This window comes from Ochotona curzoniae, unplaced genomic scaffold (genome assembly GCF_017591425.1).
Source record: "Ochotona curzoniae isolate NIBS_2020 unplaced genomic scaffold, NIBS_Ocur_1.0 contig_64, whole genome shotgun sequence".
In the NCBI taxonomy this organism is placed as follows: domain Eukaryota; kingdom Metazoa; phylum Chordata; class Mammalia; order Lagomorpha; family Ochotonidae; genus Ochotona; species Ochotona curzoniae.
In genome coordinates, this window is record NW_024466502.1 from 50,216,718 (window position 1) to 50,243,459 (window position 26,742).

Genomic DNA, 26,742 nt, shown 5'->3' on the forward strand with positions numbered 1-26,742 from the left:
CCACCGTGCATATGAGATGCTTCCATGTTGTCAGCAGCTTAACACACTGTGCCACAGTGCAGACAATAAATATATTATTACAACCAATATTGTTTGCTTTTCCTTAAATGTCTGGCCAAGTTTGTTTTCAGTTTTGACTAATGGAATTTTTACTTTGAAATGAATATATATAATCACTTTTAAATGAATGTGTTACCTTTAAACTGAAAGAGAATGGCTTAAGTAGTATACATTGACCCTGCTGAAGCTTATGGTATTATCTCAACAGCTAATCTACTCCTGTGCTTACCAACAACATTTTTAAAAACTATCCAATAGTATCTTCACTATAAATTGCTGGCATATATCTTCAAATATCCTCTTAAAGAGATCATTTTATTCTTTGCTATAATGTTTTCTGTAAAATGCATAAGTATATGTATTTTGGGGTGAATTAAAAAGCAAAGCTAAATAATCAGCATATATAAAATTATATTCTTACTTAAAAACTGTGTAATTGGTTGTAGTCTTTCTGTCTTCTTTTTCTGCATGATTCCTCTCCTAATGAGTCTTTTGTGTTGTCATTTACATTTTACCACCAGTATATTTTAACGTGCAAGGAGTCATTTTTCCTGCCACACCTGCCTAACTTGTCTTTATGTAGCATTTATTTTTCACAGATGCTTCTGTGACTTTGTGCAAACAGGGAGGAATATTAAACTACAACTCATAAAGCCAAGCAGAAATAGCACAACATACACATGTGTGGGGTCAGAAAGGCAGATCATGGTTCTAACTGTATGTACTGCTAACCCATGGAGAGACCACATCTGTACAATGTGGCTAGTGAAGGTTGAGGGCTAAGGTACCTAGCAAATGATTACTGAATGGTAGCCATTACTGTTTTCAGACTTGTCATCCCTGGAGTATAAACCAAAGGAAATCATGTCAGGACATACGGGCAAACTGATTCATTGGGAATTCACTCTGGCGACTGGATTCAATGTTTGTTTATTTCTAATAGCACAACAGTGTTAGCAGTAAAACTGTCTTTGTCATGTGGAAAAACTGCCAGAAAAGGACAGATGAAAAGAGAAATCATGAGAGAAGCCTTCTTATTTCCTTGGCCACTTTTAATCACTAGACTGCATGTCAAGAGTGGAGACAATGAAACACACCAACATCAAATAAACACCAAAAGAAGAAATGAGTTAAGGAACTCAAAGACTTTTGCTGCAGAGGAAGAGATTGGGTTTGAAACAGGCTCTTAATATTTTCCAGTGTATTCCTTGGTTATTTAGGGAGTCAACATCTCTGGGAAAGAAAATAAGTAGGGAGCAGGAAAAGTTTTTATCAAGAAAAATATGTTCCACAGCCATCTATTTTAAGATTCCATAAAATGTCACATCTCAGATTAAAGGAAGAAAAGTGTGTCATATATTGGAAAGTTGTGAGTGTGTGCATGTTGGGGGCAGGGGTATCTTCTGATTTTTTTTTCTTTTTTTTTTTTTTCCTCTGCTTTTAGAGGAGAAAAAGTCTCATCTCTCCTGATCAAAGAAAACCTAAAAAGAAGAGAAACCTCACAAAAGACTTATGAACTTTGTTCAACAGAGTCCATTGCATGAAATTTCTGTGCTTGAACAAATGAATGAATATTCATCAATTCTGCTTTCATTTTAGGTGCCTCCCATACTCCTTGATAAGCAATTCTCTGAATTCACACCGGACATTACACCAATTATCTTGGCAGCCCATACAAATAATTATGAGATAATAAAACTCTTGGTTCAGAAAGGAGTCTCGGTACCCCGACCCCATGAGGTTCGCTGTAACTGTGTGGAATGTGTGTCCAGCTCGGACGTGGACAGCCTCCGTCACTCACGCTCCAGGCTCAACATCTACAAGGCCTTGGCCAGTCCCTCTCTCATTGCGCTGTCAAGTGAAGATCCTTTTCTCACAGCCTTCCAGCTGAGTTGGGAGCTCCAAGAACTGAGTAAGGTAGAGAATGAATTCAAATCAGAGTATGAAGAACTGTCACGGCAGTGCAAACAATTTGCTAAGGACCTCCTGGATCAGACAAGAAGTTCCAGGGAACTGGAGATAATTCTTAATTACCGAGATGACAATAGTTTGCTAGAAGAACAAAGTGGAAATGATCTCGCAAGACTAAAATTGGCTATTAAGTACCGTCAGAAAGAGGTAAGTGTTGCCACACTCCATTCATCAAAGTGCCAGAGAATTTAATCACAGTGAAGCAAACTGCTGCTCACAAAATTAGTTTTGGGTTTTAGAGCATTTTCGATTTAACTGCAAGAGGATGATGTTCATTGTTTGCACGATTAGCAATTATGAAGCACACTGAAGAATGGAGAAAAAGAGGTTTGCTAGCTGGTAATGATTTTTGACATCTGCAGTAAAATGTACTCATTGACTTGTGGTACAATGGAAAACTAGGGCGTTTTGAAATTTCCAGGCTGAGAGTTTTGGCTCTTCAATTTGTAAGTCTTATGTTTAAAGGGTCATGTATAGAATTCCTTGAATTTCAATGATCTCATCTACTAATGGATTTAATAGTTGCATAATTTAAAATATGCACATATATGTTAGAAACTTTTCCCTTATACATTCATAGAAAATGTGTAATGTGTGAATCATAAGGTCTTGCAGTCAGTTAAAAGGTATTATAGTAATAAAATACACTGTTCCGAATTATTAGTAAGGAAAAATTCTTGTCCAACAGCAAATGAAAGTGTTCATCTTTAATCTCTAGTTTACTGTCTTGTTCCTAATGAGCAAAAATCTGAAGAAGTTGATGGCAGAGAAGTATTTTCTCAAGAACTTTTCACAGCTTTAAAAAATTTAGTAATAAAACCTCAGACCTTTACACGTATCATGCAGCATGATTGTTTTGTGTTTCCATGGCAATTACTATTTGAATGAGTTCTCTGCTTTCTACTCTTTCTAGAATATGCTGATTGTCTACTCAGTGTTGGGTGACAGTCACTATTTACTGCAGAACCATAGTGGGAGAAATGACGTAAGATTTTAAAGGAATGAGAACAAGAGACTTCTAGATTTGAAAATATCCTCAGTTTCTTTTCAACTTGGACTTAGTAATTTCGTGTTAGCTTTGACTGCTCCATCTACTGCTAGTTATTAAATAATTAAGGTTCAACAAGCTTGAGTTTATTTCCTGTATTCTCCTGGTTGAGCCTAATCAGTTGTCATGGTAGCCTGAAACTAGTTGGAAGGATTTTTTATATTAACAATGAAGGAAAAAGTTCCTGCATGAATTTCCTATGACTCCTAAATGATACGTATGCTGGTTCAGGTCTTTGTCAACAGTATCAACTCATTGTTTAAGTTTCCAATGTTTAGGGCTCAGAGACTTAGGATCACAGAGGAACTAGAATAACTTTAAAGTACAACTGTAAGGTAAATTTAGAACTCTGAGATAATGGAAAAAGCCTCCCATGGTTAAGTATCATTTTTGAAAATATGACATATAAAGATGATATCATTGATTGCATTGGAGTTGATAACATGCGATAAGACAATGATAAAGACTTCAGAATTTGCCCAGTCCTACAGAAAAGTCCACTAGCTTGTTGGGCTGAACTTCACTTAAGTTTCTTTGGCAACAGAAATGTTAGACATTAGCATGATCAGTATGAGTTTCTTGTATTATGTTCCTTTTAAGTTCATTGTTTTATTTTGTGTGTGTGAAATTCTGGTCTTTTTAAACACTTATCTATGTATGAATCTATTTGAAAAACAGAAAGAGTGATAGAGAATTGGAGAGTGAGAGAGAGAGACTCCATTCCCTTGAACACTCCCCATATGCCTGCAACAGCCCTGGCTGAATCAGGCCGGAGCCAGAAGCCAAAATCTCCATCAAACTCTCTTATGTTGGTAGCAGGAGTGTAATTACTAGGATCATTGTTTGATGCCTGCCAGGTGCACATACAGGAAGCTGAATCAGGAGCAGAGGCAGGACTCCATTCAACGTATTAAGGGTGCAGACATCTTAAGAAGCAGTTTAACCCCTTCCACCAAAGACCACCCTTTCTCCCTTTTGTGTATGTTCGGTGTTGATGCTATCATCTTACAAGTGATGAACAAAACAAAATTCCTGGGATGTCAGTCCACAAAATCAAAGATTACTGTGCCAGCCTGCTGTATTTAGCTGGTCAATTCCTCTCTTTGTAGCCATTGGATCAAATCAGATTTATTCTTTGAGAACACTGATTTTGGTCCTGACACCATGCCTCATTTGGTTTTGGTCACGAGAGCATCTGTAAGGGTCAGGAAGCAAAAAGCTCGTGAATTCCTTTAGCATCCGCTCTTGAACACCATCACTGCTATTTGATCATCTGCAACTGCAAAGTTCTTTGCAATTTCTGACAAATTCAGACTTGTCCAAAACACAGAAAAGTTAACATGTCACTTACATTATGTTTCATTTTCCCAGCAAATAATTGTAAAACACTTTATTTATTTATTCATTCTTTAACTCGGCATATCCAAGGGATGTTCACAAAGATTATGAAAACCTAACACCCTAACACCAAGATGAAAGATGACTTACAGACACGTTGTATAGAACAATAAGATACAATAATTAGATACTATATTTGCATTTGCCCCATCCAATAGTGGATATTTTTATGGAGAACAAAATTTTTAAAAATTCTTTAAAATTGTTCTGAGATATCATTCCTTCACTATTAAAGGGCATATTTAATTTATATTCATGATTTTCTTCCAGAAAAGTAAAATTGTAAAACTGGTTGCATTATAAAAGTAATGCATAGGGTGCTATACTGATACATTCTATGAAATCATAACTTGTGCTTGATCAAACCTGTTTCTATATTATAGGTTAGATATTCTTTTTCATACAATAATTCATTTTAGACATGCAAAAAACATTTTTCCTACTATAGTATTTTAAAGCACACAGGTGTATTCAGATAACAAAAGTAGCATTTTGTCACAGTTCAGCACACAGAATTCAAAGCAAGCATGAAACAATGAATATTTATTTGGTTTTTATGCTGTAGAATATTCAGAAATTAATCAGTCCAAAATATTTGATTTAAAAAGTTTCTAGTCGGGAAAGGCAAATGACATTGTGATTATGCCACTGCTCAGAAAACAAACATCCTCTGTCAGAATGCTCCGGTTTGAGTGCTTATAACCAGCTTATAACCCAACCTCATCCTGAGAGGCACCAGGTGAAGGCTCAAGGTACCCCTGCCAGCCAGTGGAAAGCCTGACTGAATTCTTGGCTCCTGAATAAGGCCTGGAGTAGCCATGGCTGTGATGGGCATTTGGGGTGCAAAGCAATTGATGAAAGATGTTCTTCCTCTCTGTCTCTCCTCCTCTAGTATCTGTTAATAAAATAACATACTCAATGTTTTTTGAATTAATAAGAAATAAAGAATATGAAATAATTAAAAATGTAAATAAATATTGTTTTCTAGTAATATTATTTATGCAAGAAATCTTCAATTTAACATGAATAACTTGCAATAACTTTCTAATACACAAGTTTTCCTGGGTTTGGTCCACACAACCCGAGTTTTGTCTCTGGTGCATCTTTAATGCTTTGGAAGGTTTTCAGTTTACTCTTAAGGTTCCCAAGTCCTGTCACATGTTAGAATTCATTGTAACATATTGACATATAGAAAGCTTTCAGTACAAAACAAAAATAAACACAGAGAAGCTACAGAATCTCTTATCCCTGCATATTTCTTTGCCTGATTGAATTGTACTTTTTTAAAAGAAATTATTTTATTTATTTGAAAAGCAGAATTACAGAGTAAGAAGGAGATACAGCGAGAGAGAGAGAGGGAGAGATTGAGGGAGAGAGAGAGGGAATCTTTCATCTGCCATTTTTTTTTCCCCAAAGGGCCACATTGGCCAGGACTAAGCCAATCTAAAGCCAGGACCCAGAAGCTTCTTCCAGGTCTACCACGTGGCTACAGGGGCCCAAGAATTGGGCTGTTTACCTCCATTTTCCAAAGCACATTATCAAGGAGCTGGATTGAAGCGGAAAGAATTATCATTCTAGGATGAGGGATTAGTCTCTTAATGCAAACTGGAAGCCAACACCTATGGAATAAAGTCACTCTTTTTTTTTGATAATATTTTATTATTTATTTTTATGGCAAAGTCACATATACAGCAAGAAGGAGAGACAGAGAGGAAGATCAACCATCCAATGATTCACTCCACAAGTGACCGCAATAGCTCTGATAGAGTTTGCTTTATTTATATAGCACACATTACATTATTGGTACCATTTTGATATAATTTACCTTAGTAGTCATCCTTTTGTCTCATTTTGAAACATTTTCAAATGTCTCCTAAAATAATAGTTTTGTCTTGAAACCATTCTCGTAATCCCTCCCCAAGATTAATTATCGCTCTCAGTTTCCTATGACAGCAACTTAGCTCTACTGACTTTTCGTGTTGACATCTGTTTAGACATTATTTGACTCCAATTGTAGATTCTGTCTCTAGACTCACCTTTTCCTTTGGTATTTTTTTTTTCCGTGTGCTTGTTTGCATACAAAAGAAAATCTGAGGACAACATTTAGGTAATTAGAGCACTGAAAAGTCTCAAGTCCTAGGCAATTTATTATAGTCAAAATCAATAGGACGCCGGGAGTTTTGCATCTAGTACCACAATACCCATCTTCTCTGCACCATTGAGATACCTCAGTGCACTTACATAGATGCCAATAAAATATTTAATTGTATCTTTCCTGTCATCCACCATCACTCTCATAGTTGAGTCTTCAAGAGAACAGAAACACTCATAAAACAACAGAAACAGCAGCAAGCATTTGTGCTCAGCAGTCACACAATGACACAACGACACACAACGACCTCTGTTCTGTCTGTTCAGTAGGAAAACAGGTTTTTCTCTAATAGATTCAGAGTCAGCGGGAAGGTTTATGAGCTACACATTACTGCCTCAGACTGACCCTCAGAATACTGACAACTTCTTTTTCTGCCTTAAATTGTTCAACTGATTATACTGTGCTGTCCTTAAAATTGTAAAGATTTGGTTTGTGAGTTGAAGTTGTAGATTTCCTTGATTTTTGCAAGCAGAGAAGGCGGACCTGCTAAATGTGGTTTATTATCAAAGTCACCTGGGGAGCTTTCAAAAGGAACACATACTCTGGCAGGAAGTTGGCCTAGCAGTTAATCCTGCGATTATCATGCATCTCAATCTCACACATTAAAAAAGAAACTGTCAGTTATTCTTTTCAGATTTATCTGAAAAGGGGAACACAGATTTTTTTTTTCACCCACTAGTTCACATCCCAAACCACAACATCTAGGATTGGGTCAGGACTAAGCCAGAAAACTGAATCTGGCCCTTCTGTACAGGTGGCAGGTTCCCAAACTCTTGGGCCATTATCCGCTGGCTCCTGAAGCGCAGAACTAGGGAACTGCATTGGAAGTGGAGCTGCCAAGCAAGGAACCCACGCTCTGATACAGGAATCTGGCTTCCCAAGTGGCAACTTAACTTGCTGCACTACCCCGGTTCAGTTATATCATTTCCCATTTTGTTATTTGTTATACATAGTCACAAGTGCTTTGTGGATTAAATTGCTGTTTTCCAAGTCAAAAGAAATTTATTATTCTTATAATAGATTAGCATATTAAGGTCTTTGAACCATTAAAGTACACATCCTGTATAATGTATACATTTTATCCCAGCCTTAAGGCTGTCCAAATTCTCTTGTAGTTATAGGTTTTCAAAAGCAAATCACATCCTACACTACACACTTGATTTTGATATGTCCTCACTCTACTGTGTTTGAAGATTTGTTTAATGATTTGTTTGAAAGAGTTAGGGAAAAGAGATTATCCATTCACTGGTTAAACAAATTTTAGATATTGATTTTATGTGTTGCTTGAACCTGACTGCTTCATTTACATCAGGACCTACTGTCACATTGCCACACCTTGAAATACTAAGCATATGATAGGTTTTTAATACATAATACTATAATGAGTGATGGAAATAAGAATAGTACTAGGAAAGGTGATATAAAGCAGCATTCTCTCACTTTTTCTCTCCTGTTTTGTAGTGCACACTCACCAACCAATTCGTTGTAGTTTTAGGTCTTTCTTTTCTCAGAAATGCACACACCTGCTGTTGCTAGGCAAAGGCAACATGGCTCACAGAGTCCTTGATGCTTCAACTCAGTCCCCTCCTAAGAACGAAGTAGTGCAGTGCCTGACACTATAGGATGGGAGAAGCAAATGCCTGTTCGGGATTGTCAGCTGCAGACAGAACTGTGACAGGTCATTAGGCATTTAACACCAGGTTTCTAGAGCTTGGAATTCAATCTGTAGGAGGGGTTTCTTTTTTTTCTAACAGCAAATAAAGTGGAATATCTTAATTCACATCTGAAAGTGTATTTTTTTTAATCTTTCATACTTAAATTTGAAATTGGACAATTGCATACATTTCTCTCTATAAATGGCACTAATTAAAAAGTGACATATGTATGGTTCAGAAAGTGTAATGTCACAGTGAAATATAAAACATAGCTTTCATTTTATGGAAAATTAAATATTAAGATGATTGAGCAACTTATTTTCATCTGATTTTCTATTCACCTGATAAAATGTATACACCATCATTCAGAATGAGTGACTCTGTAAAGATGCTTTCATTTGTCGTGGATATCAAATGAAAATGTTGGTCTGATGCTAATACCTGGAAAATTCCATTGTGTGTTAGATATCTTCCCTCTATCCTCAACTGAGTTGCTTTTCTGTAAGACTGTTCTATCTGCGTAAGATGATTGATTGGCCAGGGATTATTATCGGGTCAGCCAAGGTCTGTTGTTCAGAAATGACCATTTAGTTTCTCAGTGATGAACCATTTTTTTTTTTTTTGTTCCAGAAAAGCTCACAGTTAAACTTGAGAACTATTTTCTTTTAGGCTATTGTATACTGACCCAGATTTTCTCTGGCATCTATCTCTAAAGAAAATTTGAAATTACAGAATTTTGAATTTGTGGAACTATCACTCTATTCCAATCTTTTTTCCCCCCTCTGGAGAAACACAAAAGTTCAATAGATTGCCTCTAAAGAAATTCATGAAGCAAAAAAATTATAGTGCTCACGAAACTTTTGATGACTTTGAATCTTCTTATAAATTATATATGTCATGAACAATGTTTAAACTCTTCCCTCATTTTCATTTTCCTGTGACCATATTAGGTATACTCACAGTTTTTCTAAACAGAGGCTGATTATGTTTGAGTTCTTGGAATCAGAAAGATCCTGTCCAGAAAGATCCTGTCCTGAAGTTTGGCGATTCGTGACTCTAAAGCTGTGTGTTTACAGATGGCTTCTCTGTGGTACAGAACGGGAAAGCCATCACACAGGATTATGTGTTTATTCTTTGTACTGCACGCGGTCCATCTGCAGGTAGCAGGCAACTCGGCGGCCGCAGGAAGAGTGAAGCGAGGTTCTTGCTCCGTGGTTCCCTCTGGGCCTTCCCCCTTGCATGTCTGTGAAAGCCTGCTTTTCCTGTCCCATAGCACGTATTCCATCTTAAATCATATACACATTTCTTTTCCCCTCCATAGTAGTCTTTAAGAGGGGTGATTTTCCTAGGCAGCAATGGAACAAGTATCCCAAGTACCTCTCTCACTCTCCTTCCCCTATTTCATCGCTGGGGTCGAGACAGGAATCTCGTAGGCAGCTGTTAGCAAGTCCAGCAGGAAGCTGGTGGAGGGCATTCGGAGCTTTGGCTGAGAGCTGCCCTATAGACAAAGAGATGCCATCTTTCCCTGGAATTCCACAAATGCCTACAGGGCATCTGCTCTGTGCCAAATATTGAGGACAGCAAAAATGAGAAAATAGCAAGCCCTAAGTCAAGCTTGGCTTTCCTCCAAAAATTTCCTAAATCTGGGATTTTTGTTCCTACAAATGAAATTTCCAAGAACTACTCTCTCAAGGCCTATTAAAACAGATCATAACTTTGCCTGAAACTTTAATGGGAGCCTTCCTGACAAGGAGAGCCCCTTGATTGAGTTTCAGTGGAAATGAGACATCACCTGTGCAAAGAAGTTAGCGAAAGGCATCGTGGGCTAGAATGGCCACTGCCGACACAGAGGGACAGATATGCGCAGGGAGCAGGAGGGCTCCTTGTGTGTGCTTTCTCTCTTGCCACACAACGTTTGCTCTTTTTTTCTCTGCCCAGTGTTATATTAGGCCTCATATCATCTCAATGAAAATCTCCAAAAACTCATTTAATTAATGCTGTGTCCTCTCTTACACTGTTGTACCCAATTATTTCCCTTTAATATTTCAGTTTTATTCTCTCCATGGTCAGCACTCAAATCCTAAGCGGCTTAGTTTCTTATGTTTGGTCGCTTCTAAATGATGTTCGTCTGCTTGTATCAGAGTTATTTTTTATATGAGTATTAGTGTAGTTCCAATGCCTGGATCAGTGCTTGGAGTACATAGTAGATTCTAAACAAATGGTCAGAATTCAGGGTAGGCAGAAGCTAAGACCGGAAAACTGGTAACTAGCTTACTAAAACCTAGGATGGACACTCCTAGGAACTTTGAATTTACAAAGTGTTTTAATGTTTATGACATAAATGCATACACAAGTATATCAAATTTATTATTTTCTCAAACCCCCATGGTTTAAAGATGAACTCACTGTCTATCTCTATGAAGTACGGCAGTTTAAAAACGATCTGTATTAAAATAAAATTGACCCCAGTTATTCATGTTACAAATCTGATAGTTATCCTTTGCTAGTTTATATTAATAGTCTCCAAAAGCTTCATGGGGTAAATGAGAGATTCTAATAACCTGAACACTACTAACGTGTTACCCTTGAATTAGAGCCCGCCTTTGCTCTTTGCCAGACCAATAAGATGCAACAGAAGTGGCTTCTGTGGCTTTCATCAGTAGAAGTCTCTGAGCTCCCTCTCAGCTCTGCAGGAGTCCTGAATTGCCCTGGTAGAAAGCCAGATACAGTGAGGCCTCTATGCTAGAGAGTCGCAGCATAACACTCTTGTTTATACATTAACCCAACAGCGGACATTTGGGTTATGTCTGGTTTTTGTTCATTGTGAATCTAGATTTGCCGGGGACAGCATGGTAGGTTGGTACCGAATCTTCCACCTCCAGTATCAGCATCCCATACAGGTGCTGGTTCAATTCCCGCTTACTCCACTCCAATCCAACTCCTTGCTAATGGCCTGGGGAATCAGCAGAAGAGAGTGCAAGGCTTTGGGTTCCAGAACCATGTAGAAGACCTGGAGGAAGTTCTTAAATTCTGGCTTCAGACTGGCACAGGTTTGGCCATCACAATCATTTGTGGAATGATCCAGACGATGGAAGATCTGTCTCTGTCTCTCCCATCTTTTTAGTAACTTTGACATTCAAGTAAGATAAATAAATCTTTGAAAAAATAATTAAATTTTTAGCCTATCCCTTCCATTCTGTGTCCTATAAAATAATGAACAATTTCCTTAACAGGTTATGTCATATCTGCACATTAGCTTTCTGTCTGTGCGGACCTCTCACAGCTTCAGTGTTACATTCCATACTCAAGAAAAACTGATGTCTTCCCTTGTATGCTGTGCTCTATCTAAGTATGTTGTCACTCCGTATGTTACCACTGCATTGTTAACTTGATCCTAATCAGTCTTCAAGACAAGTTTCCTTCCTCAGCCTGGATTAACTGTTTTCTACCTTTGGAAAATTTGCATTTACCACTTTGTACTCAATTGTTTTGCCTTCTTCCTCTCCAGAAGATGTTAAACTCCTTCAAGGCAAGAAGTATGGCTTTTATTTTTCTATATTCATCAATTACAGCAGTAGTACTCTATGACATAAAAGCAATTACTTTATGTGATACTAATTTTTTATTATTATTGTTACTTGAGACATTTCTTGGTTAGAAAAAAAACTTGTTTATACAATGCCTCTGTGACATTCCCTAGGAATTTTATGGTGTGATCATTTGAGAAAATAACAAAGAATTCTATACAGTTTTTGTTGAGTGCTCTATGGATACATAAGGATGAGAAATCTGTGGTGATGGTATAAAGTGGATAGTTCCAAAGGGATTAGAAGTAAGGAGGTGCCAATCTAAATAATATTTGGGAAAACACATTAAAAGCACAATAACATTGTGTACATTGGCCTTTCAAATAAAGAGTTCAACAAGAGTAACTTGATATGAAGTTAAGCAAACTTTTAGAAATATTGATCTATTTTTTTATATTCTTTCTGAACAAAATCAATTTGACTTTTATTTGATCAAAGGTTGCTGAAACTATTGTTTACAATAGCCTTAATTGACTAATTAATGTCAAGGTGCTGTAAGTAGCAATAGCTATTAAAAGATGTAAATATGTCAAAATACTTTACTTTGATCTTTCCTATCTACTAACTTTCCTTGTGCATCCTGGTTTTATTTCTTTTTACCACATCTATTTTATCATGGACTATTCGTTGCTAATGCAGCCCTGGTGGACCCTCTAGAGACAAAGTTCTCATTTTGCAGTTTGTCTTGTTAAGGAAGAACAGTCAGTATCCCTGGACATACTCATAGAAACAGCATCGACTTTTGAGACTGAAGCCACTAACCTGTTTCTGTGTGCTGATGGTGTAGAGTAAGTATTTTAGGATCTGGGTGCACTACTTCAGGAAAACAATGAGTGAATATGCAAGAAAATCTGCCATCCAGGGATATTGGAAATGAGGAGATCTAAAATTGGTTATGATAATATTCAAAAAACTCAATTTTAAGTGCCAGCATTTTTTCATATATAATGTGATTAGTTGGGATAAAAACCATTTGGTTGAACTAACAAGTTGTTTGATATTTCCTTTTTAGCAAGGTATATAGAACACAATTAGTTCTTTCTTAGTAAATTAGAATTTCAGAATGAACTTCAATTACTCTTGATTCTCAGACCATGAGTTTAAAGTTTTAATCACTCATTAGCTAATTGGCCCCTATGAAATTATGACAGAAATTGTTCCTTTTAATAATTAATGTGAAGTCTCATCTTTCACAATTAGTAACTGTCTTTATTTGCTAGTGACTCATGCTGCTGCCTCTGTACGGTTGCATATAAGGACCAGTTATTGGCCCAGCAACCTGCTAAGCACATCAGATTCAAATGTGAGAAATTAGGGACCTGAGTTGTGGTATAGCCTGTGAAGCTGATTAGCATCCCGTAAAGGCATCTTGTATGGGCATCAGCTCATGTCAGAGTGGCTTTACTTCCAACGAACTGCAAAATAATGGCCTGGAAAGAACAGCAGGAAATGGCACAAGTATTCTGGGTCCTGTTCACCCATTGGGAAAACTGGTTGAAGCTCCTAACACTTGGCCTCAGCTTTGTCCGGTTGTAGCTGTCACAGTCATCTGGGAAATTAAACAATAGATTAAGATCTCTCACTGCCTCTTTCTTTCTGTAATGCTGACTTTCAAAATAAATAAATAAACCTTTAAAGGTGGGAAAATTAAAATAAAACTCTTGCAAAGACCTGAAGACTTATTCATGAATATTGAATGAAGTTTAACAATTGAATACAGTGACTTTTTGTAATATTTTGAAGAAGTTCTGACAAGTTTTAAAATATTTAGACATAAACATAAATGCAAGTTACTTGCATTTAAAACTGAATGTAGACATCAGCATTGTAACCCAGTGGGTTAAGACATCTTCCAGAACTCAGGCACCCACATAAATTCCAATTTGAGTATTGACTGTTCCACTTCCAATCAAACTCCTTACTAATGTGCTTGGGGAAGCAACATAAGATGGCTTAAGTCCTTGAGCTCTTCTAGCCAGCTGGGAAACCCAGTTGGTGTTCCTGGATCCTGGTTTGGCTTTACCTAGTCCTGGTGAACCAGCAACCAGCAAATTGATCTCTCTCTCTCTCATAAATAAATATGCTATAGCAAAACATTTAATAATAGTATGAAAAGCTACCACACATAGAGCTGCTTAAAAAAACATAAAAGCAATACATGTGAGAGTATGCAAATGTGTTAAGACTTTTGAAAATTAAATTATAACTCATCAGGGTGGGTGTTTAAAACAGTGGTTAAGTTGCTACATTCAATGCACACAATACTTGTTGGAGTGTTTTGATTCTGGCCCCATGTACTTTGAGTCTGATCCAGCTTTCTGTTAAAGCCTTGTGGGAAGCAGACGATAGCTCCAATGCTTGGGCTTTTACCACCAAAATGGGAAATCCATACTGAGTTCCACGTTCCTTATTTTAGCTCTACTGCTGTTGTTGGTATATTGGAGTTACCCAATGGACAGAAGAGTCTCTCTCTCTCTCACTCCCCTCTTTCCTTCCTCCTCCCCTCTTCCTTTCCAATAAAATGAAAATAAGTTCATTAAAAGCAAAAGTAAGGGCTCAGTGCAATGACTCAACTGATTAATCCTCCACCTCCAAGTGCTAAGATCCCATATTATGAGTAGCCATCCATGTCCCAGCTGCTCCACTTCCCACCCAGCTCCATGCTTATGACCTTGGAAAGCAGTAGAACCTGGCTCAAACCCTTTGGAAGATGCACCCACATGGAAGGCCTGGAAGAAGTTCCTGGCTCCTAAATTTGGATTGGTTCAGCTCTGACCACGGTGAACATCTGGAGAGTGAATCAGTGAATGGAAGATGTTTTTCTCTGTTAATTCTTTTAGAAAACAAACAATGTAGAATTATTTCTATAGGCCTTATGTAAAGACTAAAGAAATTAAATATGACAATATATAAACCTGTTGGAAATTAACTTGAGACAAAATGGAAGAAATGCCATTAATATTTAAAAAGAAAATTAAAAATCAAAGTATGGCAAGAAATCAATTAAAGCTTTAAGCCCATGTTATTATGAGACATTTTACACCAACAGAAGTAAATGTGTGATGTGTGTGTATAAATTTATATGTTGTATACTTCATAAAGCATGATAAAAGAATCTTTCTCTACTCCAAGCTACCTCCCAAAATAAAAACAGTATGGTGCATTTTAAAGCATGGACCTAAATTTTTGCATGTTTAGGGACCCATTGTGGTTTCTAAACACAAGACCTTTCTCATTTTAGTGCCTTATCTTGAAACCAAAAAGTCTCCATGGAATTCCCAGCTGTCTCCTCATGTTGCAAGCTCTCTAATTGGCCATTTGCTATGTTTTTTAAACATGTTTTAAGTACAGCAGCATAAAGCATTTATGACTATGGTGCCATCACTCTCATCCATCTCCAGAATTCATTTCATCTTGCAAAACTGATATTTGCTACCAATTCAAGAGACCATCCTCCTCCAGGTTGTATGATGTACAGCCTCCATTGTACTTTCAAACAATGTTAACTACTCTAAGTATCTCATCTAGTAAAAACCTAGAGTATGGTGTTATGTAGTTGTTGTTGTTGTTTTAATGGTCTCTGTTGTGTCTGTTGTAATTCCCTCAGGTTTTATCTATGTGGTTGCATTTGCCAATATTTCTTTCCTATTTAAGGCTGAATAATATTACATTGTATGGATATAATATATCTTGCTCATCTATTCTTCTGCTGAAGAAGGCTTGGGTTCAATTTTAGCTATTGTTAGTAACCATGTATGGGGGAGTACAAGTATGTCCTGAATATTCTGGTTTCAGTTACCTATTATGTATCATGTGGCAATCTTATTTGGTTTTAATTTTGGAGGGAGTCCCATATTATTTTCCACAATGATCATAATATTTTACATCATCACCCATAGTGTAGAAGAGTTTTAATTTATCCATATCCATGCCAACACCTGTTATTAATTATTTTTAATTGTAGCCATTTTAATGAATAAGAGATTGTATCTCATAATTTTGATTTGAATTTCCTTAATGATTAGTGACACTGAACATGTTTTATTGTACATTTCTATTGCTTTGGAGGAATCGTCCAAATCTTTTCTCTTTTTGAATCACATGTTTGGGAGTTTTATATTGCTGAAACTTAAGTATTCTCTATTTGAATATTATAGTTGTTAATCCATTGTCAGAAATATGAATTGTAAATGACTTATTCCATCTGTGAATTTTCCATTTATGGCATTGATATTTTTTTAAATATATACACCGATCTTTTATTTTTAATATTTTCAAATTTTGTGGTGTTTTTTGATTTGAAAGAAAAAAGAGAAAAATAAATATCATTACCCAATTATCTTCAGAATCCAGAGCCCTGCTAAATCTAACCCAGGAGACTGGAACTCAATTCAGATGTCCTACATGTGTGGCAGGCACCCAAATGCTTGGGTCATCACCTGCTGTGCTGCCCATGTTATATATTAGCAGGTAACTGGCTTGGAAGCAGAGCAGCCAAGACTCAAACCAGATACTCTCATATGGAATACAGGAGTCCCAGCCTTAACTGTTTTTCAAGTACTTACCCCAACAGTATTTATTAATGTATATTTTATTTTTCATCAAGGAAAATATGAGGGTTTTTTTCTTCTGACATATGTACTTTGGTCTTCTATACAAAAATCAATGTCAAAAACATAATCAGAAGTTTGCCCTATGTTTTCATTTAAAAGTTTTATTTAGGGCTTGTGCTTAAGGCTCAACTTAATTTGGGGAATGCTCTGAGTCCAATCTTAATCTTTTGCATGTGAATATTCAGTTTTCCCAGCATCATTTGTGAATAGTCTTTCCTTTTCTCATTTAATATTCATTATTAATTTGCTAGAAACAATTTGTGTATATACTCAGTGTTCATTTTGGGGCTCTATATTGCATTTTATTTATCAATGTATCTATTATGAGGTCAGTACAAATATGCTTCAAATTCCACAACTTTGTAGCAGATGATCAAGTGTAGAACTTTCATTATTGTTCTGTCATACAGGAAATTTTTTATGAATGTGTAAAATCTGTACACTTTTATAGGACACATTATACAATTTCAACATGTGCACAGAATAAACTGATCAAATACAGTAGTTAGCACTTTCATTTCCTTGCTTTTATGTTTGGAGCCTACCAGCTTCTTTCTTCCAGTTCTTTATATTACATTATTGGAAACTCTAGTCACCCTTCTGCGCTATGGATAACTTGAAATTATTACTGTTATGTAACTGTGTTTACTAATGAGTCTGTCATGAAGCCTTAAGATTTTATATGATTTCTTTTATGGTAAAGTTTCAATTTCTGTGAAAATTGCCATCGGGAAGTTTTATGGGAATTTTATTAAATCTGTAGATTGTTTTGTGTAGTGTTGGCATCTTGGTACTCATGAGCCTCACAACCTGTTTATGTATGTCTCTAATTTCACTTGACAATATTGTGTGGTTTTCATTCCACACATTCTAAAATCCTTGGATGAATTCATTTTTAAGTAAATTGTTACCTTTGATTCTGTGCAATTGAAAGTATTTCTCCTTTGACTTGATTAGCATTGGTGTATAGAAATAAAAGCATTTTTGTGAGTTGACTTTTGTTATTTTAAATGCATTTTGACTGTTGTTTATTATTTTCCATGATTCAGCTTTTTCGGTACAGGGATACGTTTCTCGGCCTCTCCTTCCTCCTTTCCCCCTTTACTCTTGCCAGAAATTCTCCCCATGTTATTACAATTGTAGTGTCCTTCAGCAAAAGTCACAAGCCTATTCTTTTAAGTGTATCACGGCATTTCAGGTATAGATAATGGTAGAAAATCCCGTATAGAATTGTCGAGTTATATTGAACAGGTTCTTTAGGAGTCCTCTTTGGATTTGGGAGGTGCATACTGCAATGTATCTTCACTTCCCAATGTACTAGTTTCCAATATAGAATTCGTCTATAAAAATATATGTATATACTTGGTTACATATATATCTATTTGTTTTGTATTTTATATGAAGGCTGCCCTATATCAGAGACAGCATAGGATATTTAGCCTTTAAGGGCTGGCTATTTTGTGAAGCAAAATGGTTTTTAGTTGGGACCATTTTGTTGCAAATAGTAAAGCTCTGTTCTTCTTAATAGCTGGGTAGTAATCCACGGAGTAGCTATACTGAAGTTTCTTTATCCATTCCTCTTTCGACAGGCATCTGGGTGGTTTTCGTGTCTTCAAAATGTGGATTGTGCTGCTATAAATACAGACTTCATTTCATTTGGATGAATTCTTGGAAATGGTACAGCTGGGTCATATTGTAGATCAATTTTCATTTGTCTGACCACTCTCCATACTGATTTCCATAGTGGCTGTACTAGCCTACATTCCTTCCAGCTGTGAAGAGGAGTACCTTTTTCCCCACATCCACAGTAGCATGCATTGTTTCCAAATATAGGCCAGTGTTATTGGAATTAGGTGGAACCTCAATGTGGTTTTTCTTTGCATTTCCCTAATAGACAGGGAGCCTGAGCATGTTTTATATGTCTATTAGTCATTTCAGTTTGTTCTTTTGAGAAAGGCCTGCTCATTCCCTTCATTCATTTTTACAGGGGTATTTGGCTAATGTTGCGTTTCTGAAACTCTTTGTAAATCTAGGTTATTTCTCCCCTATGTATTGTGTAGTATACAAAGATTTTCTCCAATTCTGTTGATTGCCTTTTTGCTTTGTTGATTATTTCCTTTGCTGTACAGAAGTTTCTTAGTTGCAATACCATTTGTTTATTTTGCTTTAACTGTGTCTTTGGTGACTTATTAAGATTTGGTCTATGCAATATTTTGTAGAGTGCTTCCTGACTTCCTCTAAAGGTTTGAGTCTTTCTTGGTGTAGATTTTGGTCCTTGATGCATTTAGAGCTGATTTTGTATATCAGCTGACAGGCTGGCATCTGATTTCTTACTTCACATATTCAATTGTCCCAATAGCATTTGTTTAAGAAACTAACCTTTTTCCTTGGGTTATTCATTTCTTTTATGGAAGATTAATTGGCTGTACATGCGTGGGCTCACTTCTGTGGTTTCTATTCTGTTCCATTTATCTTTTCTGCGTCTGTACCAGTACCAGACTCTTGATTTCCACTGCCCTGTAGTATGTGTTGAAAACTGAAACTGTGATTCCTCCATCTTTGTTTTAATTCTTCAAGGAAGCTTTGTCTATTCCTGGTCGCTTGTGTATTAAGATGAGTTGGCTTTTTTATCCTGCTGCTTTTTAAACTATTTCTTTGGTTTTAACATGTGTGTATGACATTTTCAGTAGTTCCTACGTATGAGATCCATGTTATCTAACCGTGCTTCCTTATTTACCGTTTTGATGGCTTTAATTTCTTTCTCCTTGCCTGGTTGCTGTGGTTACAAATTCCATTGTCAAATGGAATAAAAAAGGTTGAGGTGGTCTCTTTCCATGACGTTCCCATTTGCTTCAGGAATGTCTAAGTTAATATTTTCATTGAGCTGATATCAGTTTGTACTTGCAAGGGGCTTTTCAGTGGATGCTTGTATTTTTGTTTTTCAATATTTCTTAAAATTATATAAATTGAAATGCTTACTACATATCTGTATGCCATATGCTAATTGTGTTGGATGTATTTATCACATCGCTATCTATGATTTTCAAAATTATTTATTCACTGGAAAGGAAGAGTTCAGAAAGAGGGAAAAAAACAGAAGTTATGTACCTGCTCTTTCATACCCCAAATGGCTGTAAAGGCCAGAGATGGGCCAGGCCACAGCCTGGAGCACAGAACTTCATCTGTATCTCCTACAAGGGTGGTAGGTTTCCAATGATCTTCCCTCCCTTTCTTTGGGCTCATTAGGAGGAAGCTGGATCAGAAGTAGAGCAGCAGAGATTTAAACTGGTGTACATATGGGATGCCTGTCGCAAGGCAAATTCCATTTTCTGTGATAATCCTGGTTCCTTTATTTCTTCTTGTATACTATTATAATGTGAGTGCTGGCCCCCTTCATGTTATCTCACGAGACTTTTAATCACTATTCACTTCCATGAGTCCCATTTCTTCATTTGTATTGATGTTCTTTAACTTTTTGATGCCTATGAAAAGCTACTTTTGAGTCACACCAATGCATTTTTTTAATATTTGTTATTTTCAACTCCAAAACAAGTTTTTGGTTACTTTTTAGGTTTACTATTTATGGACATTATATTTTGCTCATGCACCATATCTTGGCTTTTGCTTTCCTTCTTTGAACCTGTTTTAAAATCATTGCTTAAAGTCTTTTCTGGTTAATTTGCCATCAGATATTTCTCAGGGACATTTTATGTTGCTTACTGCTAACATCTCCATGTATCCAACAGTTCAGCCTTTAGAACAAAAAAAAAAATTGGTTTGTTTTTGTTTTATTTTAAACACAGCAGCTAGATCACTGCCCAAATGCTTACAAAACTCAGGCTTTTAGCTTTTGTCATCCACTCGTCTGGTTAAAATCTAAGTTCTTAAGTCATCACCTGCTACCTCACAGGTTATGCAATAGCAAGAAGCTGGAATACAACAGGGAACTTTGATCTGAACCTGGACAAACTAATACAGGATCAGGGATTCCAAGCAGCATCATAACTGCTATGCTAAACCTCTACCCCATCAATTCAGCCTGCTGGATAGCAATGCAGGAAAAAATTGTTAAATGATTCATATATTCTCAAATTTCATGTGAAAATCTAGACCTTACCAGAAAACCTGTTAAAGGACCCCTGGGGAAAAACAAAATATTACAAAATATTATTTCATCTAACTGTGTTTTTTTACTTGTAATGCATCCAATAATCCTGATCATGAAGGTTCAAGTAAACAAAAAAAACCTCACTTCTATGAGTATGATTTCCAGTATGGCAAAAAATAATGAAATAAAATCTTTTTAAATTACAACCTTTCTACTGCTGTATTATCATTTCATATTATTTTATATATGTGGAAGATAGTCATACATGTTTAAGCATGACTAGTATGATCTTACTTAAAATAACATGCCTAAGGCATGCTATTGACTATATAGCTTGATTCTATCCTTGTTTTATCCACTCCATGTACTGCCATGTACTACCATGGAGTAACTGTCAGGATCTTAGGATATTTCTTGACACTCCATGAAATCTGCGGCTCAGTAACTTTCTGCCCCATAGGAGCTTTCATTTTGATATTGCATGCATATCTTTCTATAAACTTCTAATGTGCCGGGCCTGGCATGGTGACTTAGCAGCTAAAGTCCTCTCCTTGAACACGCTGGGATCCCATATGGGTGCTGGTTCTAATCCCGGAAGCCCTGCTTTCCATCCAGCTCCCTGCTTGTGGACTGGAAAAGCAGTTGAGGACGGCCCAAAGCCTTGGGTCCCTACACCTGCGTGGGAGACCTGGAAGAGCTCCTAACTCCTGGCTTCGGATCGGCACAGTACTAGCCGTTACAGTCCCTTGGGGAGTGAATCATGGGACAGAAGATCTTTCCCTCTCTGTCTCTCCTCCTCTCTGCATATCTGACTGTCCAATAAAAATAAAAAAAATCTTTAAAAACAATTCTAATGTGCAAAACCATTGAAAACATAGATTAAATTAGGAAATAAGTTAGTTTGGAAAATAAACAATGTGATTTTTTTAACCAGTTGAAATGGTAGTATTTGTCAATATATATTTAATTAGGTATACAATGAGGCATACAATTACGTATACAATAGTGTCCTTTTATATCCCTCTGTGACTATGTCACATGAAACCATAAAGTATAAATGCTGAGTCAGCTGATGTGCCTGGCAAAGCAGAGCAGCCGACTAACAGGAAGAACACTAAATAGAGAAAGGCAAACCTGGCTCTCAAACACTTTGCTAGTCATTCCTAAATAACTCTGACAAATTAAAGTTTCCCAACTTCAAGTTTCTCTTCTGTATAGAGAACGCTGTAATACACATCTTGTAAAGCCTTTTGAAGCACAATGTACAAGCAATGTATAAACCAAATGAATATGGCAAGGGCCCAGTAACACAACTTTATTTTAATTTAGAATTGAATTACCATTTTCCATATATGCAGTTAAAAAGGGGAAGATACGGATTATCAATGAGGGAGGTCCCTTTTTTTAAATTAAAGAACGCTATTCATAGTTTGGCCTTTGGAAAGCTTGCTGTTTAGTCTGTGAAGTTAAAAGAGGCAGTCTTTGTCTGGACTGTGTCTCTTAATAGCCTTTGTTCAAATTTTTCTGAGTACTCATAATAAATATTTTGCCAAACAACAGCAAACCTTTTGTAATAGCCCATGTGTCTGCTGCCTAAAGTACTGACTTGGCCATGTGTTTAAAATTTAGACTCCAATGATTATTTAGTTGAATAAATGTCCTGAGTTGTATAAGTTATTAAATATGTATCTGTAAAAATTTGAAAATGAATTAATTTTAGAGTATGCTCAAGTAAAACTCTCATTAACAATACGACAACTATTTTTTTTTCAAATGAAAAATATATAGTAAATCCACTCTCGAGTAAAGCTTACCTAACATTGTAAGTCCAGAACGTTAGTTCTGTCAATACTTAATGTTTGTTTGCTGTTATGTGAGGCACTGTGTAACTGCTATATTATTATTTATAATTACTGAATTTTTCCCTATTTTTAAGCTTATAAACAGTGTACCATAACTACCTTTATATAAAATATTTAATGGAAAAATGAAATACAGTTTAATTTTGAATCAGCTCTTATTAAAAATTCAACACACTAATTTCTGTATATAAAATCTAATCCTGACAGAAAGCAAAAAGCACAAAGCATCGATTCCTAAGCTTCTGATATCCAAAGCAAAAGGCAGGCTCAGGATTCTCACTGCTAGAAATGGCATTGGTCTGATACCTCTTCTGGGACCACAGCGTAAAGCTCTACTTTTTCTGCAATGTGTGTTAATGGTTGCTGCAATGTGTGTTAAGAATTGCAATGTATACCTTTAAATCTTTTCTTGGGATACTGCACAAATGTTCACCCAGTGGGTCAAAACAGCTTGCACCTTCAGTGTGCATGGCACAAGGCTCACTGAGCCAGTGCGAAGTTATGAGGGCTGCATGTCTTCTGCAAGCACAGCACAGAAACAATTCCCTTGCTTTTCCGCCTTCTATGCAAGGTTCCTTTCCCTTATCGGAACATGATCATCCTTCTCCATCTTTGACGCCGGGAACAGCACCTTCCGTCTTTCCAGCAAAGTGTCGCTGGCCTCCTCTTGCACTTCTCTTTTCCAACCTTTATGCTTCCTGTCAGAAACTCCAGATATAATTCCTTATATAATCCAGTATAATTCTCTGACTGTAATGTTAGCAGCTTAGCCGCCTTAATTCCACCTACTACCTTGACTCCCATTCACCATGTAGCATAACCTTCATGTTTTCTCCTTGCTCATGCCCCACATGTGCAGGAGTCGGGAGGATAAGGACGTGGATGAGCCATCACTTGCTGCCTCCCCATCATACGCATTAGCAGGAACCTAGAAGTGAAAGCAAACTGGGACTTAGGACCCAGTGTAGTAGCCCAGTGGCTAAGTTACTCATATTGCACGTGCTGGGCTCCCATATGGGCAACAGTTCATATCCTGGAGACCCCACTTCCCCTCCAGCTCCCTCTTGTGATTTGGGAAAGCATTTGAGGATGGCCCAAAGCCTGCACCTGCATGCAAGACCTTGGAAGAGGATATTGGCTTTGGATCAACTCAGCACTGCCACTGTGGCCACTTGGAGAGTGAATCAGTGGGAGAGTGAATCAGTGGACGGGAGAGCTTCCTCTCTGTCTCTCCTTTCTGTATATCTGTCTTTCAAAAAAAAATATGAATCTTAAAAAATAAAAAAACCTGGGGCTCAAACCAAGGCACTTTGCTAGCCACCTATAGATGTACAGGTGAGAAACTCACTGACCTGTTCCTTTCATCTATGCTTGTGTTGTTTTCCAAATTCTGCCTGTTGTTACTCGTTTTCAGAATTTTAAACTAGCTTTTGTACTATTTTAAGTTTAATTTCTGTGCTGGTCTTCTAGGGGTTCTGTAACAAATACAACAGAAAGGCTTAAACAAGAGGAATCTGCTGTACTTGCTTTAAGGATGCTGGAAGTCTAAGACACAATGTGGACAGGGCTGTTCCATTCTGAGAACTCAGTTTTGTAGCCGATTGTCATCATGCTGTGTTTTCAGTTTTCCTTCTGAACTGCAGTTAAACCTAATTCCTTCTTTAAAGACCATCTATTCATGTTAAATATGAGATTAGGATTTCAACATATGAATCTTGGTAGAAGACAGTTCAGCCCATTACAGTCCATTAGGCAATCTCTCAGCTTTCACACTGATAGGGAAATTGGACAGGGATACTTTTTGTCTTAATTTCAACTTGGTCTCAGGCTCTTAGTTAATGTATCCTAAATCAGTAAATATCAACATCCCAAATATGAGAATGTGCGTTGAGAACTTTATCTCTATTATACCAAATATCTAGTAATCAACTTTCTTTGAATTGGTCTTCATTTAATCTCTTCCATCTGTGACATGAAACATCAATCCAATACCCCCAATACCCACCTAAAAATTTCCAGCTGATCCCAAGTTCACTCTGAAAATAGCCTACATCCTTCTGGAACACTCCTGGTTCATCACACATAGTTGTCACTATTTCATTAACTACATAACAAACTGAAATGTTTTCTGTTTTCCTCAGTTTTGTTTTATTACTTACCTCTCTCCATGAGAATGTAAGCAGCAACATCAAGCCAATATTTTTTTTTTCCTTCTGTATCCATTGTTCAATCCGTAGCGTCTGGAAAATAACTTGGAACCTATTAGATAGCGGTTGGACTACTGAAAATTAGCAGACTTTAGCCTGCTCACTGTCATTCTTTGAAATGATGTTACCGGGAAACAATAAATACCTCAGATCTTATACTAGCAAAACACAGGATATTAACCATTTTTGTAGAATATTAATCCTATGTTTAGAAATTCTTTAAGCATTTATGATCATAAATAGATAACCTTTTTTTGTCAAGGAACATTTGAGTATTTATAACATTCATGGGTCATAAAAAATCATCAACTAAAAAATCAGCCAGTTAAAAATGTATTGAATTTTGAATCCTGCCTCTAGTTATTTTGGCAGGGCCAGACCACATGAAATCATGGGCCTTATATGGTCCTCAGGCAGGATGAGCCCCACCCTTGCTTGATATAATGACACCATATTTTTGAATAATATCTAGAATCTGAACTGTTTTAATTTGTTTTTACGTAAGCTTATAACTCTAACTTTCTTAAGATTGTTTTGAGTTTTTTTTTTTTTATTTTGAATTTTATGGTACCATTCCCTAGGGTCTGGGATTTCCCTACCCTCTCCCCAAATTTTCACCTCTGTCTGATTTTTCCCATTTTAGTACAAAAATATAGTCCTTTATAAGCAGTCATAAGTCCTATAGTCTGTTATTTTCCTGACATTGCTGGCACTAACAATGTCAGACAGTGCAGGTTCCCATTGTCTAGATATGTCCAACAGTTTCACTGGGAATCCATCTTTGATGTAGGAAGAGATGCAAGCTGCATTGTATAATCACATCTGAATATGATATTATAATATGATGTATCACACCATCATTATACATTCCCTTAAATGACAAGCCACAAAACAAAGTCAACAACAGGTATAAAATTAAAACAAAAAATTTACAGTACCATGGAGTCAAAACATGCACCACTGAATAATCAACGCATGGGTGAAGAAATGAGAAAAGAAAACACAAAAGCCTCTTGGTTAAAATGATGTCACTGTGTAATCCATGAACCAGCAGTGAATTCGACAAGAGAAAAGAAACTATTTGGAAGAAATGAAAATATTTTAAGATTTATTTCTTTTTCTTAGAAAGTTCAATCTACACAGAGAAGCAGATACAGAGAGAAAGATTTTACATCTGTTGGTTCACTCCCCAAGTGACTGGTGCTGAGCAGATACGAAGCCAGGAGGCAGGAGCTTCTTCCGTACCGGGTCTCCCATATATGGATACAGAGTTCCAAGGCTTTGGCCCAGCCTCTACTGCTTTCCCAGGCCACGAGGAGGGAAACAAGCCAGCACCCAATTGAAGAACCAGTTCCCCTCCTTTTTTTTTTCTTTCTAAGTTTAGAAAATATTATGACACATAGAGAGGGAGAGCAATGTGAGAAAGAGAATGGCAGAAAGAAAAAAAGAGAATCTAATACCCACTGGCTCACACACCAAATACACACAACAGCCAGGGCTGCTTCAGGACAATCCAGCAGCCACACCTCCCAAGAGGCAGGAATCATTTGGACCATGTCCAACACCCAGGTACACTAGCAGAAAGTTGTATCAAGAGTGTCTGGTAGCTAGAGACCAAATGTGGCACTCACCTGTGGGATGTAGACACCAACGTGGCAGCTATCCCACTGCACCATACATGCCTGTCTGAATGGCTACAGCTTTGTAAATCAGAAATAGTGCTTTACCTGAAGCATTTTTGTGAATGCTTTGTTAAGACTGCAGGTGCCAGTGCTATGACATGGAGCATTAAGCCATTAAGCCTCTTTCTGCAGCACAGGTCTTTCTCGTGGAGTGTGAGTTCTGTCTGTTTTCCTTTCAATTCATCTCCCTGCCAACGTACCTGGGAAAGCAGCAGAGGATAGTACTTGAAACCCCACACACTCGTAGGAGATCCAGAGGAAGCTTCTGGGTTCCTGATTTTGGCCTGGCCTAGAACCTGGCTATTGGGATCTTTTGGGGACTGGATCAATGGGTAGATGGTAGAAAACCTCTTTCTCCCAGGCCCCCTTCCTACCTCTGTAACTCTACTTTTAAATAAA

General features: G+C 37.0%; 1 protein-coding gene across 7 annotated transcripts in view; it reads left to right on the plus strand.

Moving 5' to 3' along the window:
- The window catches only part of TRPC4 (transient receptor potential cation channel subfamily C member 4), a 166,602-nt gene that overhangs the window by 78,122 nt on the left and 61,738 nt on the right, over positions 1 to 26,742 (plus strand). For 6 of the 7 annotated variants that reach the window (XM_040991063.1, XM_040991062.1, XM_040991064.1 and 3 more), the window contains one exon: positions 1,660 to 2,178. The exons of the other annotated variant lie outside the window; for it this stretch is intronic. In XM_040991063.1, coding sequence (XP_040846997.1) covers positions 1,660 to 2,178 — 519 coding nt within the window. The remainder of the gene's footprint in view (positions 1 to 1,659; positions 2,179 to 26,742) is intronic. 7 annotated transcript variants of the gene reach the window in all.